The sequence below is a fragment of the Eurytemora carolleeae genome, unplaced genomic scaffold (genome assembly GCF_000591075.1).
Source record: "Eurytemora carolleeae unplaced genomic scaffold, Eaff_2.0 scaffold1042, whole genome shotgun sequence".
Taxonomy (NCBI): Eukaryota; Metazoa; Arthropoda; class Copepoda; order Calanoida; family Temoridae; genus Eurytemora; species Eurytemora carolleeae.
The window spans coordinates 85,511-100,827 of record NW_019397037.1 but is presented as its reverse complement, the minus strand read 5'-3'; the positions used below and the strand labels follow the sequence as shown (position 1 = coordinate 100,827).

At 33.0% G+C, this 15,317-nt stretch overlaps 2 protein-coding genes across 2 annotated transcripts; both read left to right on the top strand.

Moving 5' to 3' along the window:
- Nucleotides 1-16: 16 nt before the first annotated feature.
- Nucleotides 17-8,009, top strand: LOC111711317 (uncharacterized). The gene is made up of 3 exons (XM_023485650.1): nt 17-52; nt 2,892-2,941; nt 5,379-8,009. Exon 3 carries the CDS (start codon nt 5,408-5,410, stop codon nt 7,109-7,111), a length of 1,704 nt encoding a protein of 567 aa, XP_023341418.1. The 5' UTR covers nt 17-52; nt 2,892-2,941; nt 5,379-5,407; the 3' UTR covers nt 7,112-8,009.
- Nucleotides 8,010-11,040: 3,031 nt separating this feature from the next.
- Nucleotides 11,041-12,778, top strand: LOC111711324 (non-histone chromosomal protein 6). The gene is made up of 3 exons (XM_023485657.1): nt 11,041-11,350; nt 11,696-12,067; nt 12,545-12,778. The coding sequence occupies exons 2-3, from the start codon at nt 11,864-11,866 to the stop codon at nt 12,716-12,718; spliced, it is 378 nt and encodes a 125-aa protein (XP_023341425.1). The 5' UTR covers nt 11,041-11,350; nt 11,696-11,863; the 3' UTR covers nt 12,719-12,778.
- The last annotated feature ends 2,539 nt before the right edge of the window (nt 12,779-15,317 follow it).

Genomic DNA, 15,317 nt, shown 5'->3' with positions numbered 1-15,317 from the left:
TTAATCAAGAATGGAGAAAAGAAAAAGAATCCATTTTTAAATTACAAATAAGGTAATTAAAAAGTATAACATTTTAAACGCCTAGAAGTTAAGATCTCCTTCGGGGTTTTTAATAATTTGCTCTCCTTGAAATTCAAAATTGGACTTTTACTTTGGATTTATTTCCCCTTTCTGATACTTTTTACCCACTCAGCTAATAACTGAGTTAATGTAGAGGAATTTACACGTTTTTAAGCTCAACCCTGATCATGATTAGAGGTTTACAGTGATAATTATTATTATTATTATTATCCAAAATCTTATTTATTTTCCCTAATTAAGCATTCCGAACACGGCGAGGTTTTATTTGGGTCAAAATGTCTGAATTGTTGTTCTTGGTATCAACTGAAAACCCTTAAGATGGGAATTTAAGATCGCCCATGTTTTTTTTGAGGATTATTAAAGGTACTGTCGACGTAATTTAAGTTACCCTCCATCTAAAGTGTTACATGTCCGATTTACCATTGTACCCTAATAACTTATTTTTTAATAAAGTAAAACTTGTTTCTCTAAAAGTTCTGTAGATAATTTTAGCTTTTTCTGTTGTTAAAGGAGGCCGGTCCGCCCTCTCAAAGTTTTACAAAAGATTACAGTTTTTCGTAATATTCTACTTTTTATGAGGTTTCTAATATTTTATAGTCATTTAAAATTATTTATAATTTTTACTAGTTTGAATTTTTACGAAAAAAACAACTTTAACAAGGAAAGCCAATATTCAACAGGATAAAATTGTTAATTTTTTTCGTTAATTTTTTATCGAGAAACTCTAGGATGGCCAGTTTAGGTATAATTTGACCGAGATTTAAATTTTTAAATGTGAATTATCCTGGAAAAATTGGTTTATTTGTGATGGCTGGGGTTTTTGTCGCTGGTACAAAGGATGTGGGTCTGCAGAAGCATCAAGGAGCTGAAGTTCTTGATCAACCAGGGTTGTAAATCCTAAGCCTAACCAAACCCTCCAGTAGAAATTCTGTGACAGTACGGTCTTTGGATAGTATAATGCATAAACAAATAATTTTGATGGTCCATAAACCTTCCCTGGGGTCATGTGAAGTCACACACAAAATTCGGGCCCAATCAGTTCAGCTATTTGACGTTTATCTATTACAAACAATTAGACACAGATAAGCTAAATTTAAATATAGATGATGTAGTTGAGTCTAAATTGTCCTAGGTTGTTGAGACTGTGTTCTGAAGATGGCAGAGGGGTTCAATGACAATTAACTGGTGCCTTGGGCTGTGTCTATATCTGATCCGAACGAAATCAACAAATATGTCTTGAACGTATCAAACATCTACACAAGGTGCTGGAGATGCTGTTATTGTATTCATTTCAGCAAAGATGGGCTTACCTGTCCTTGTAAATTCCACCGGTACTGAAGCCCACACTGCAGAGATAGATATGGTGACGATACTTGAATCAAGAAATACTTTAACCTGCTTTTATTTACTGCTCAATGCTGCCTTTGGTGATGGTGATACCCCAAACATGATTCAAGATTATCTTAACCCCAAGCCGGAAAAAAACATAAAGGAGATTAAGAAGTTGGCTGAGTCCGGGGATTGGAAAGCCGCTCTTATCTTGGTTTAACCTATGAGCTGAGGTTTGTCTGTGAATGGGACAAATGCGCAATATCGCTCGTCCTCCCTTTGTAAAGGGAATTCAATTCAGTAACAGGAGCTTAAACTTTAATTTTAAGAAGTGCACCAGATGTAAGCTGAGACGCTACTGCAGCAAAGATTGCCAAAATGTGTTTGGAATTCCATAAGAATAAGGATTTTCTCTGTCCTGGTTTGCAACAAGAAGTGGATTAAAACTGCATTGATCTACATTCATAGAACCATTTTTAAGAACTTGACAAAAATATTCTCCTAAAATTGAATCTTAGATAAATATCATCAAAAGATAACTTGAAGTCTGTAATAAGATTTTCGGAATATATCTTAAGGAAAACTTGGAAAACCTTGATAAACTAATCAACTTTTATTGTTATAAAAACTTACAATTAATGCCTAGCATTTTATATTTACTTTTTATAAATCCACCTGAATCAATTTATGGTATTTTGCCTTTTACAATTTGTCCCTTTGTGTATAAAGAAATCTGATTTTTAAACAAAAAATTTGTTAATTCTGAAATTCATGCATGCTTCGGTTTTTTATTACTCAGATTTCATGTAATTTTTACATTGTTTCTTAGATAACGGTGTACAGGGTACCATTGTGAATTTGGATGGAGGGTTACTTGAAATAATATCTGTAGTGCCTTTAAAATGTTTACTTTGGTTAGTGCCATTAACTATCTAAAAGTATTAAAAAGTCATTAAATTAAAATTTGTGAATATTGTTAAGCATAGAAAAATTATATAATTATGTAACATAAAATTTTTGCATGTAAAACCAAAATACGGTTGTAACTCGAAATATGTTTTGTTTTCGGTTACGTAATCAGCTGATTAGGGATGGTTATGTAATATTCTCCGTAAATCCTTTTCTCTGATTGGTTCAGATTTTCCCGGGAAATTCAAATTTAAAATTGAGAAAGTTTAATATTTAAGTAGCTACTCATTATTTTACAGAACTTTTAACCTCGAACTTAAAATTCGCGCATTCTTTAGTTTTAGACTCAGTACTCAGACTTTGTTCTCCAAGTCTTTAAATCTTGAAGTAACTAACCATAAGTATTCTTGTTTTATTTAATTTTAAACATTCCTGTTTTTTTACTAAACTCTCATTCTTTACTTTCGACTTTCAAACCAAACTCAATATAGTTCAGGAACCTTATAGTTTGTCAAACCTGAAGGTGCTGAATGCTTTTGTTTGTTTGCTGCTAATTTGTTTTCATTTTTCAGAATCTTTTTCAAGAAATGGAAATGTGAAGCTTCCATTTTGAAAATAAAAGGTGGGTTCCCTTTTAATATAAAACTTTTTATCTAATTATTTAATTTAAATTTGTTAAGACTTCAATAAGTCTTATAAACTTATGATTGACATGGTTGAGGCAGAATTACTATTTCATATATTAAAGGTTTAAAAAAGATAAATTTACCTTGCAAAGGAATTCAGTGCCGTGCATAAAGGGTCCAGTGCACCTTTTAAAATGCATTAACCAAATATAATTAATCCAATTTTTATATGTGGATCTGTTTCAACCAGTCATGATGTACTTTTTACAATTCTGGAGAAATCATAAATTTGTTAAATAATTATTGTTTCCGAGTGTTTCATGGTAATAGCACTGACTCATTTTACATTTGACTTCAAACTATTTTTATTTTTGGTTTTTCTCAGATTAGTTGTCATATTATATCTGTTCGGTTCTTTAGTAGTAAACCTATCGTGCAAGAATTCCCATTACTACACGATTTGAAAGAATAAATCTCAATATTGTGGATTCCTAGCGTTTAAGAATGCTTTTTCTTACACTATAGATGTAGAATTTTCATTTTAATGGAAATTATTACACGTTCAGAGCTCCGAGCATTAAAGAATGGAAATTATTATACTAGCAAGGGCGTAAACAGGGTTGGCAAGGGGGCCATTACCCTCCTAAAGCTGTAAAGGGGGGAAGCCAAAAAAAAATTGGCGCGTCGCAAAAACTTACCTTTTACTTTATTAAAACATACAAACGTACCTTTTCATGCTCACTTACCTTTTTTCGTTTTAGAAGTATTAAAATACCTTGATTCAGGAATTTCCATTTAAATCTTAACCGTTTCAGTTCTGACAGCAGAGTGGAAGAGGGAGGGAATCCAACCCCCTGCATTAAATTAACATATCTCATTAAGAATGAATGATTCGGAGGACGTTAACATTTTCGGAGTTTTCAAAAAAAAAAAATGTATTGAACATTTTCATCGATCTGCTTTAGTCCCAAAGCATACTGCCCGAGTGCCTACTTTATACTAACAATTTTTTAGTTTTTCTTCATTGCAAACTAAGTTTTGAAAGATTTACAAATCTCTGCATATTTATACACTCAGCGCTGGAACTTTACAAAAATGGAAAAGTTGTCAGGTTTTTCATAATTTCACTGAACTGTTTTTTCACTTATAACTTCATACTGAACAAAAAGAGCGTTTCCAAAGTTCCAAATTCAGTTGTAATATTTGGACAAATTAGACAGAATTAAGACGTTAGTTCAAAAAACTAGTTATTCATTCATTCATATTTTTATTAAACTACAAAGCTTGAGATATTACAAATAAGCAATCACAATTTACTATGCAGTTTGGACCCGCCTAACCAGGGTTGGTTGGTTTGAGTGGTTGGAATACCAATGTCAAACTTTTAGTAGGATCTTAGCACTCAGTAGCAAAAAAACCAACCAGCAAATCTTCATTCATAAATAGAAGACACAGATCTTAATCATTTCATTTCTTGAATTGGTTCTTGGTAGATAACCCGATTTTCTCTCCTCTTTTTGGATGATTTAGGATCTAATATCCAGAAGACAATTTTATTGTAAATAATTTCACTATTTTGATCAGTAGATTAAGGAAACGTACTACTATACTCGTAACTTCTTCCCTTCTAAAAACTCAGGGTATACGTTCAACAATCAACATGCCAGATTAAACTGTAGCATCCACTTGAAAAATCAAGCAAACGCAGTAGTAATTGGTAACCAAACCAAACCAAGAAAACAATCACACCACATGCATTATATTCAAATGAAGAATCAACTTTTACATATATTAAGGGTTTTTAACATTTTAGCATTGTAACATTAGAAAATGAAAATATAAACCGTGATAGTCAAAACAAGAGCATCATGATATATAAAAAATTATTTGCTACCCTTAATAATGTCAATTGTTCCAACTTGATATAGTCGTATTACACCAGAAGTTTTTTACATCTTATTTTTTGGGTATATTTTCATGGAACCTCACAAATATGATATAATATTAATATTATGAGGATAAAAATGTAATAATGAAAATTCTTAAACGAGGTGAAATAATCTTGATGTATTCTTTAACAAAGGCCGCGTTCCTCACAAGATTATCATATTCTGTACGAAGTATGAGACATGTAAAACCTTGGATGATTATTTTAGAAAATTAAAAAAGTGGCAGGAAAAAAATTGATGACTGAAGTTTTGGAATTTTTAATGTTTGATGAGCCAGCTGTGAGCCATGATCACTGGGAGCTGCCAACCATAGCAGTAGCTATTTACTTTTAGTAGTAGTATTTACTCAGAAACAAATTTTTGTAATTTCTTTTTACAAATTACAAATATAAATACATTTAACCCTATTCACCCAGCATATCCTGGTTTTCAAGTACACCAGCAGGGATAGGGTTAAGTTGATTTTTGAATTAATTTTTCCTAGGTTGATGTAGCTGTCGGTACAGATTTCTAATGATGGCAGAAGGTTCCGATTCCTCTAGTTTATCTAAAGCCCTTGGTAAAATGTTTTTATCTGAATCAAGCAAGAGCAACAAGTATGTCTTGGATTTAACAAACAACAACACCAGATGCTTCAACTGTCGCTTTGACATTGAATTCAGCAAGAATGCTCTGATCTGCAACTGTAAAACCCACTGGTACTGCAGTCCTCAGTGCAGGGATCTGTCAGAGCAATGCAAAGTAGATCAACAAAACCCCTGCAATACGTTAGCCAGGTTTTTTGCTTGTATCAGGTCTTCTCATGGCAATGCTGTTACTTTAAAGATGATCAAGAACTTCCTAAATGCTAGACCAAATATAACCAGAAAGGAGCTGAAAAATTTGGCCGAGTCTGGAGACTGGAAAGCCGCTCTGGTCATTGGTTTAACATATGAGTTCAGGTTTATTTGTGAATGGGACAAATGCGCAATTGCACTCCGTCCTCCTTTTGTAAAGGGTAATCCCTTCAGTAACAGGAAGGCCATTAAATATTACAACATGGCCCTGAAGCATAATTCTGTCGAAGCCATGGCTGGAATTGGAAGGATTCAAGCTGAACATAAGGATCAGACCAGAGCTTCAAAAGACAACCTCTTTGCGTATTATAGTCTTTATAAGATCCCGCAGGTGGTCTATCATTCTATGTTTGAGAACGATTTCATCAGCACAGAACTAATTCTGATTTACAAGAAGCAACACCAAAATGGAAACCCTTTTGTTTTCAGGGTTCCTTCAGTTGTTGGATTTATAATGTTCCGACTCAACCTCATTGACCTCAATAACCAGTCTTCATTAGTAGAAGAATGTTTCAGCATCCATTTGTTTAAGGAGGCATATTCCTTTTTAAAGAAAAAAGAGGTTACCCTTTGTTGTGTGGCCAACGAACATATGTTTTACAGATTCTGTAGATCGGTTGAAAATAGCATATTTATTCAAAAGCCTGACAGTATACCTGATACTTTATCTAAGATAGATACTGAAAGAAGGATGGATGTGAAGGCTGCCGCTCTCGACCAGCAATACTACCATAGGTTACATCAAGATCAGCCATGGTATGTGTGTAAACATTACGAAACCATACCTCCGAAGAAAGAGAAATGCATATATTGTGACCCAAGTGCCTCAGTAAGGATTATGTGTGTGTATAAGAATTTGTTCCAGATCAGCCGAGACGAAACATACACAAATGCCTTCTACAGTGTAATCTATCATCCGGAAGACTTAAAAACCCAACACGATTTTTTTATGAACCTCTGTAAGCAAGAAGTAATCATTGCAATCCGTGTGATGGCCCTCCGGCCTATGGATCTCCATCCTATGCATGTTGCTAGAGACCCCAATATTTACTGGCCTATTATACACTACTACGGGTCCGTGTATGCTGCTTTAAAGGAAATCCTTGATGAGAAAACAGCTAATGAGATTTATAAGAAAGCTCTTCCGCTTGATGACGCTACCTCCAAGGAAGAAACTGCTGCTGAGGACAAGTATGTGATCAAGTGTGGACGGCTTGCTTGCCTTGAACTGGACTGGAAGTTTAACTTCAGGTTATGCACCAGGTGTAGGGTTAGACGCTACTGCAGCACAGCGTGTCAAAAAGCTGATTGGAAGCAACATAAGGGTGAATGTTTTCTTCGTCCCGGTCTGGATAGCCCAGGGCAGGATGAAGTGGACTAACATTTGACGCTATACTTCTTAATTGGGGAAGATGAAGTATTAAAATAATCACATTTTTGCTCAATATTTGTTTTCTCGTATGATCCTCCCATTTATGCAGAATTCCAATGGTTTACCAATGATTTTAAAGATACGTTCCAATTCTGTGACATAGATAAAATATATTGATTAGAAAAAAATAATTCACCATAATGTTACGGATGCTTCTATGAACATCCATTTATGGGATATGTGATAAATATAAAATATAGTTTTATTTAAAAAACAAAAACAATTTTTGTCTTCCTTTCTAAGCTTTTAAAAAAGATTTCTATATCCGGGCTTTAGCTTTATTTATAGGGAAAATATTTAAATGTGTTTAAAATGAAATTTGATCTTCAAAAAACGGAAGTGACGTAAAAGTTTTAATAACAAAAAAGCTGCAAAACATCACACTTATTTTTGTTTATAAAAATTGAACAAACTGTATAAATGTATTTATCGTTTCTATCTCTATACATCTTTATGTACATTTTGGAAATCTCGAAACTACTAGTTTTAGGTGTTAAATGTTTAACTGTGACACTAGAAAATGATTTAACGAAATAATCCGCTTGGAACAAAGATGATATAAAAGTCGTCATTTAATTCTCATGTGTATTGGGACACCCTGTATGAAAACGGAAAGGCTGCTAGACGAGCTAGACATAACCCGTAGTTTTTTATATCAACTGAATGTACGTAATAATTGTAATTATTGTTTCTCTTCAACTGATGAGACATAATATTTTTCTTGCTGTTGGATATATACTTTTAGCTATAGTATTCATTCAAAAATATTATAAAAATTGTGCACTGTGCAGCTTTATGCTACTTAAAAAAAACTTTTTAATCTTTTTAAATAGAGATAGGAATGGTTTTTGTTTTGTTATTTTTGATTTATGTTTAATAAATGTAATTTATTAGATTTCTTATTTATTGTTAATGATAAATGATTAGATACCAGGCTTTGAGGGCGCTTCGCACACATCTTCTATTTCAATTGGAAACATTTTCTCTTTGTATAACAAAAAAGTTTGCGAATTATAAAAAATTGTGAATTAAAAAAACTAAAAAGTAACTTGTAGACAAATTTAAATTATAAACTAATAATGGCCAGGTGTAGAAAAAGCTGTTTGAACTCATTCTAAAGATGGCAGGGAAGGTTTTTCGAATTCTAGTTTTGAATAAAATTGAAAATTTCCATGCCAGAACTTTTTTGATCTTTACAGGAAGTTACGACATTTACTTTCCCTGTATTAAGAATAAGTATTGGCTATTTGTGATTTAAAAATGTTCACTATTTCATTTATTTATAGTTAAACTCAAATCTCAACATCTTATACCTCCAGTTATTTTGTTTTGATGCAAAAATTTTCTCAATCATTCAATAGCAATTAAGGAAACGAAAACAGTCGATATATCTATCTTAATAAATTATGCGTGATAAGTTCAACTCTAGTTTCTCAGTCTACTTTCATTAATTTTGCCCTCATAAAGTTTTAAAGGTAAAAAAAATTCGCCCCCGGTGCCCCCTTATACTTGTCCATCAATGCTATTTTTACGTTTGTGCCCCCCCCCCCCCTCCTTAATAAAATCCTAGATGGGCCTGCGATTAATGTACCTTAAAAATTAATTTCAAATGAATTGTATGAAATTAATGCACAATTGCTGTACTTCAGTGTTATTAAAATCAAAAGTAGTCGTCTTCCTATTCTACAGTTCTGAGGGTCTCACTGTACACAGTAATCCAAAGGTTGCAAGCTTCCAAACAAAAACGAAAAATGTATAACCAAGGTCAAAAAACAAAGTCCTGTGCTACGAAAAAGTATAAGTAAGTCAGGTAAAATGAAAGGCCATGGCGTTGCAACACTGAAAAGTCTGTCCAGTCTTAAACATTGATGCAATTTTTCATGGCAGTCTGGATCTATTTGTGTACAATATGCAATATACAGAGTGTTCTACGAAACGTGACAATAGCAAAACAACTTAAAAGTCTTCTTTAAATTTATAATTTTGACATCTAGTAGTTAACCTAATTTCACATGTACGATTCTTGAGCTCAATAACCATTCACCTAGTCCTGGGATTTACAAAATGTTGTCGGCCTTTTTGGGAATGTCACTACTAGGGATAATTTGTGATTATTAACTCTAGAATTTTAATTCTAAAATTAGTTGTCCAGCAAGGGGAGGAAGGCCAGCCACAACAATTTCTCGTCCGAGCCACCTCGAAAAATCTTCATTTCGTCTTGCCACTGTCATGTTTCGTGGGACACCCTGTGTTAGATTTTTAAAACTATAGGTTAGGCTTGGTTGTGAAAGAAAAGGAAAGCTAACAAGATGTAAACTTGAAATTCTGTAACTGCATATAGATGTCATTTATTGTTTTGAAGACATTGCACCTGTCATATTGTGGTACTTTATCAATCTATTAAAAAATTTGGAGAACTCAAAAAAAATAATTTTAATATAAATATAATTTCTGTAAATATCATGCAAAAAAAAATGCAGAGGATGAAACGTAAAGCGATTTAAATTCAATTATCTGAATATCTAACTTTCTGAAGGATAAATTTGGTAGATTTGTCTAGAATATTGTCGTTCATTGATAAACGACGATTTGGTAAAAATATTATTAGTTTTAAAGTTCCATGGAACCATAAATGTTTTTTTCTATAAGGCAGTCGGCCTCTGAAGCCTAATTCCCTAAATCTGTCATACTTAGGCTTTGCATGGTTTAGACATTAGAACATTGTTGATTATATATCTCATATCAGAGGTGCAAAGGAAATGGGTTTTGGTACAAACTCAAAATTATAATCCCCATATCTGGGCAACTCAATGTAGATCTTTGATATTTTTAAATTATGTATTCTGTTGATCAAAAATCCTAAGTTTGAAATATCAAAGGTTTACACCATCTGGTTTCAAAGAGTTCAAAGAAATAGGGATTAGAGTTTGTAACAAAAAAGTTCGTTCCAATTTAAAAATCTTTTCTTTCAAAAATAATTCTTCAGCCAGAAATGAATATGTTTGTTTGCGCGCAGCAGCAAAATAGAGTAGGGTTTTTATGTTGAATTTTTGGGTATGAAGTGATAAAAAGAATAAAAACATGTCTTTTGATAAAAAGCCCCCCCCCCCTCATGTTCAACAAAAATCATATTTTCCTACAGAATTTGGTTTGTTTAAGCGCGGAATACAAGAACAATTTTTAGGATTTTAATTGCTGATTTTAAAATGATGAATATAAACNAAAACAACATTCAGAGGAAAATGCCGCAAACATTCTTAAAGCGAAACTTGAAACTAAAAAACGTAATATATTTCTAGCACTTAGTGTGGCATATTTATTGATTTATTTTCGAAACTAAGGAGCAATAAAGAAAGCTTTAACAATATTGTACACCATAGGGCCATTAAAAGAGGTCAATATGGTCTTATTTCTAAGAAATAAACGACTTAATTTTATGCTTTTTTGGGCTGATAACTATTTGAGGTAGTGGAGATCACCAATTGAGGAGCGCGCTTGCTGCAAAACAGATTTGGGTGGCGGTGAAATTACTATTTGAGGAACTCTGGACTCCCTCCCTCCCAGGGGGGAGCTGCAGGCTTCATAAGCCCTCCCCCTAAATACGCGTCTGGGTGTAATGTAATTTATTAAAAACTACTTTTCTTTGGTTTATTTAATATTTTATAAATTCGATTCGGCTGCTTTCTAAATTCTGTTAAGTCTATTAACTTAATGCAGAAAGTTTTCAATGTAATCATGCGCATGCGTGAAGGGACGGAGAAAACGCGCCAATCCAGAAAACCCCGTACCGATCCGCCGGTTGGAAAGCTGCCTGCGCATGCGTACTTGACAGAGATGAAACCCCGACTCCCCTACCCCAGCTAATATTTGGCAAGATGGCGTCTATGGTCGTCGGTGTACCCAGTCGTCATTCTTATTTTTCTAAAATCGGATTTCAAGCCGAACGTGAATAATCATTGCCATATCATATGATTTGGTTAAGTGAACAGTTTAAATATCCTTCAAGTTTTGTTCTTTTATATTTATTATTTTGTGACATTTTTGTAATAATCTTATAATGGCGATATTAAAAATTGACGACATAAAAAATGGATGGACGACCTTTGCGTTCAAAATCTTTCAATTGTCCGGCAACTTTTCTTGTCTCGACACTTTTCTACTTCGTAAATAAACAAATTTCTGACGAAGGTATGATATGATATTTATCAGAATTATTTGGTAATTTCCTAGTATACGATTTTCGGACCCCCCCACCGCAGGACTCGGCCCAGAAATTGTAGTTAACCTTAATCTAACCCTGAAATAATTTAGAAAAAACAATAGTTTTTATTTTTCAGAGTGCAGTAAGGAAATAATAATAAAAAAAAACCAAGCAATGTGAGAAGGTGGGGGGGGGGGATCTTCAAAAATTCATAACATGGACACCCCTCCCACCTTCGTGCTTGAAATATCACCGTCATTTTCATGAATTTGTTTAATTTATTAGATATTTACACACTTACGCCAAGTAAAGTAACAGATTTTAATTTTCAGAGTTCTGTAGAATGGAGATGAATTCCCCCCACCCTTGGTCTGCTCAACGTTGGTTCCTCGAAATAATTCATCGCGAATTGATCAAAGGCTGGCCGAAGGCACCCGAAGATGTCCTCTGGGCCATGTGCTCTGAGGTTGGTCTCAAAAAGTGGAAGAAAATAAGCGCTGATGATAAAGAGGTTTATTCAGTGTGAAGATCTGGATAAAAAGAAGGAATCAGAAAAGAAACCAACTCCAAAGAAAGGAAAGAAAGAGAAACGGGATCCTAATAAACCAAAGCAAGGCATGACAGCATTCTTTCTCTTTATGAACAAAAAGAGAGAGAGATGCATGGCGGCTAATCCAGATTTTTCAGTGACTGAAGTCGCTAAGGCAGGGTTATATGTTAAAAAATTGTAGAAAACACTTTAGCCCCCTCCCCCCACCATTTTTTTGATATTTCACCCCCTTCCGTCCCTGCGTGCATAGCATACTTACTTATAAAGAAAAAATATGAACCAATAAGATATCCAAAACGTAAACAAAAACTTAAAATAAAAACTTGTGAATTTTTGGAGTTAAATGATATTATTTGTAAATATTGAAACATAAATTGTAGCTTGAGGTTGGTACGGATAGATATCTATAAAGTTATTTTGGATGAACTTCTACAAACAACGTTTAAAAGTTGAAAAGTGTTCTGCTCAATAATGGTTTAACTAATCCCTCTCAGAACCAAATTGGGTCAGACTTCAAATTTATAGAAATCAGCCAAGTATAAAGTATAAAATCCACCAATTTTTGAGGGGGGGGGGAATCTTCGAAATTAGGGAATAAATCTGCCAAAGCTTAACATATACCTTGGAACAGGTGTTGTCTCGGCAGTGGAAGGAGATGAGCGAGGAAATGAAGGCACCCTACATGCTCCAACAGGAGAAGGATAAGATAAGGTTCGCCAAGGAGATGGAAAGCTACAAACAGCAGGAGAAGGAAAAGATTAGGCTCACCAAGATGATGGACGCGGCGCCACAAGCAGAGTTGTGATGAATCATGAGATCTGAATTTATCGGCAACAATTTTTTAAACAATATTACATGAAAAAAATTTTACAAATAGTCATGAGGAAACATTTTGGCCCAGTTTTAAAACAGACATTTTTTTCTTACTTAAACATAAATTGGAAATGTCAACTAATCCATTGTTTATTAAAACCTCCATAAAAAAGTTTCAGCAGAATATTTAGCTAGAAAATGTGTGAACTATTTTTGAGCTATTATAAGGAACCCAAATCTTTCAATTCTCCGTAAACTTTTCTTGTCGACATATCTTGACATTTTTTACTTTTTAATTAAACAAATTTTTTGTGACGTTTTTACATGATACTTTTTAGAGTTATTTTGAAATATTTTCAGAAAACAAAATTTGTAGATTTAAAAATATATTATATGTTCATCCTTCAGATTGTTATATTTTTTAAAGAAAAAATGGCTTACAAGTATCAGCCTATCAAGGATGAAATATTTGTGTCTGATACAGAGGACGGAGACGAGGAGGAGGGAGAGGAGCTTGGTGAGGCAGTCCAGGAAGAATTCGAAGAGGTGAAAGGGTTTTTATGATTTGTGGGGGGGGGGGGAATCTTAGAGGTCTGTGATCGTAATTTAAACTGACCCTCTTTTGATTTGAGTGGCATTTCCAGAAATAATCAGAATTTCTAGCTAGAATATCTTCCATATTTTAACTTAGATATTTCCTTTAATTAACTATTCAGGGAAAATAAATAACATCAGAATGAGGAAAAAGTAAATTAAATATTGGCCTGAAAATTCACAAATCAGTTTGATGTATCCTTTGTGGATATTCTGATATGAAGATTTTACGGGTAGTGTTAACGGGACTGAGACATAATTTAATGAGCCCTTCATTTACATAGCGGCATGTCAGATTTTAAAGCATCATATGAGTAAGAATTAATGAGATATCCATTTATTTTATTTTAAAATTGATTATTTGCAATTGTAGGTTTTAATCTAGTTTGTTATTAAGGATGGGGTTTTAATCAAGTTTGTTATTTAGGATGTGGTTTTAATCTAGTTTGTTATTAAGGATGGGGTTTTAATCAAGTTTGTTATTTAGGATGGGGTTTTAATCTAGTTTGTTATTAAGGATGGGGTTTTAATCAAGTTTGTAATTTAGGATGGGGTTTTAATCAAGTTTGTTATTTAGGATGGGGTTTTAATCAAGTTTGTTATTAAGGATGGGGTTTTAATCTAGTTTGTTTTTAAGGATGGGGTTTTATTCAAGTTTGTTATTAAGGATGGGGTTTTAATCTAGTTTGTTATTAAGAATGGGGTTTTAATCTAGTTTGTCATTTAGGATGGGGTTTTAATCTAGTTTGTCATTAAGGATGGGGTTTTAATTCTGGAGACCCTTGAAGCTGACCCTAATGCACCTGACGGTATACCTGAAGGGTCAACCGTTATAGCCTCAGGTATATCATACATATCTTTTAATTAATTCTTTAAAGTATAAAAATATGTTGAAACATGTGTAAATATGTAAAAATATGTTAAACTATGTTGAAATATGTTGAAATATGTTGAAATATGTTGAAAATTGAAATATGTAAAAATATGTTGAAATATGTTGATTGTTGAAATATGTTGAAATATGTAAAAATATGTAAAAATATGTTAAACTATGTTGAAATATGTTGAAATATGTTGAAATATGTTGAAATATGTTGAAATGTGTTGAAATGTGTAAAAATATGTTGAAATATGTTGAAATATGTTGAAATATGTTGAAATATTTTGAAATATGTTGAAATATGTTTAATTGTTTAGAATTATTATCGAAGAATTACATAGGTCGGCGTTTATATCAATACAAGGAAGACTATTTTTTATGTAAGTTATAATATCCAACGAGCTTGTTCAAATTACAACCTTACAAGTAAACGAGGAGAAGGTGTTAATTGACAGTTTTTCTTTGTTTCCATGTTGTATCCAATCCGTGTTGTTTTGAAAGTTTGGTAGAAATCAAAAATTTAAATCGAAAGTAGTCTACCTTTTATTGATATAAACAACGACCATTGTAAAATAAGAATAGTCAAAGTATTATGGTTAAAGTATCTATAGTGAGAATAGTATCAATTAATATTTATCTAGGAACTGAAATGGTGGATGAGAATGGAATGATAGATGAGTCTAGTATGTTGGATGACTCCAGTATCTTGGATGACTCTAGTATCATTGATACTAGTGCTAACCTAACTGGACTTGAAGACTCGACAGTAAGATATTTATCAAATTTATAATTTATGAACTACGTCAAGTTTATTTCCTAAACCTCGTAAATATAAGAAACTGTTTATTTTTCGACATTTTTCACAAAATCGAAAGATTTGGGCAGATAAAACGTTTTAGACGAAATCATATATTTATTTTTATTATCAAATATTAAAGGGACTGTTAACGGAATTTCAAGTGTCTCCATTTAAATTTGAGCGGCCTATTCACAACGGTACCAACAACAAAAAATACTAAAAACTCGTTGAATTCTGGCAATTTCTTTCATTGTCTCTCCTTCATAAATCCGCTAGTCATTATTTTAGAATTAATAATTCCTCCTTTATCAGACAACG

Bases quoted from the DNA above. Each gene is read 5' to 3' on its own strand.
- LOC111711317 (XM_023485650.1), top strand. From the start codon at position 5,408: ATGATGGCAGAAGGTTCCGATTCCTCTAGTTTATCTAAAGCCCTTGGT.
- LOC111711324 (XM_023485657.1), top strand. From the start codon at position 11,864: ATGATAAAGAGGTTTATTCAGTGTGAAGATCTGGATAAAAAGAAGGAA. The intron at 12,068-12,544 runs GCAGGGTTATAT...ACCTTGGAACAG, and splicing joins CAGTGACTGAAGTCGCTAAG to GTGTTGTCTCGGCAGTGGAA.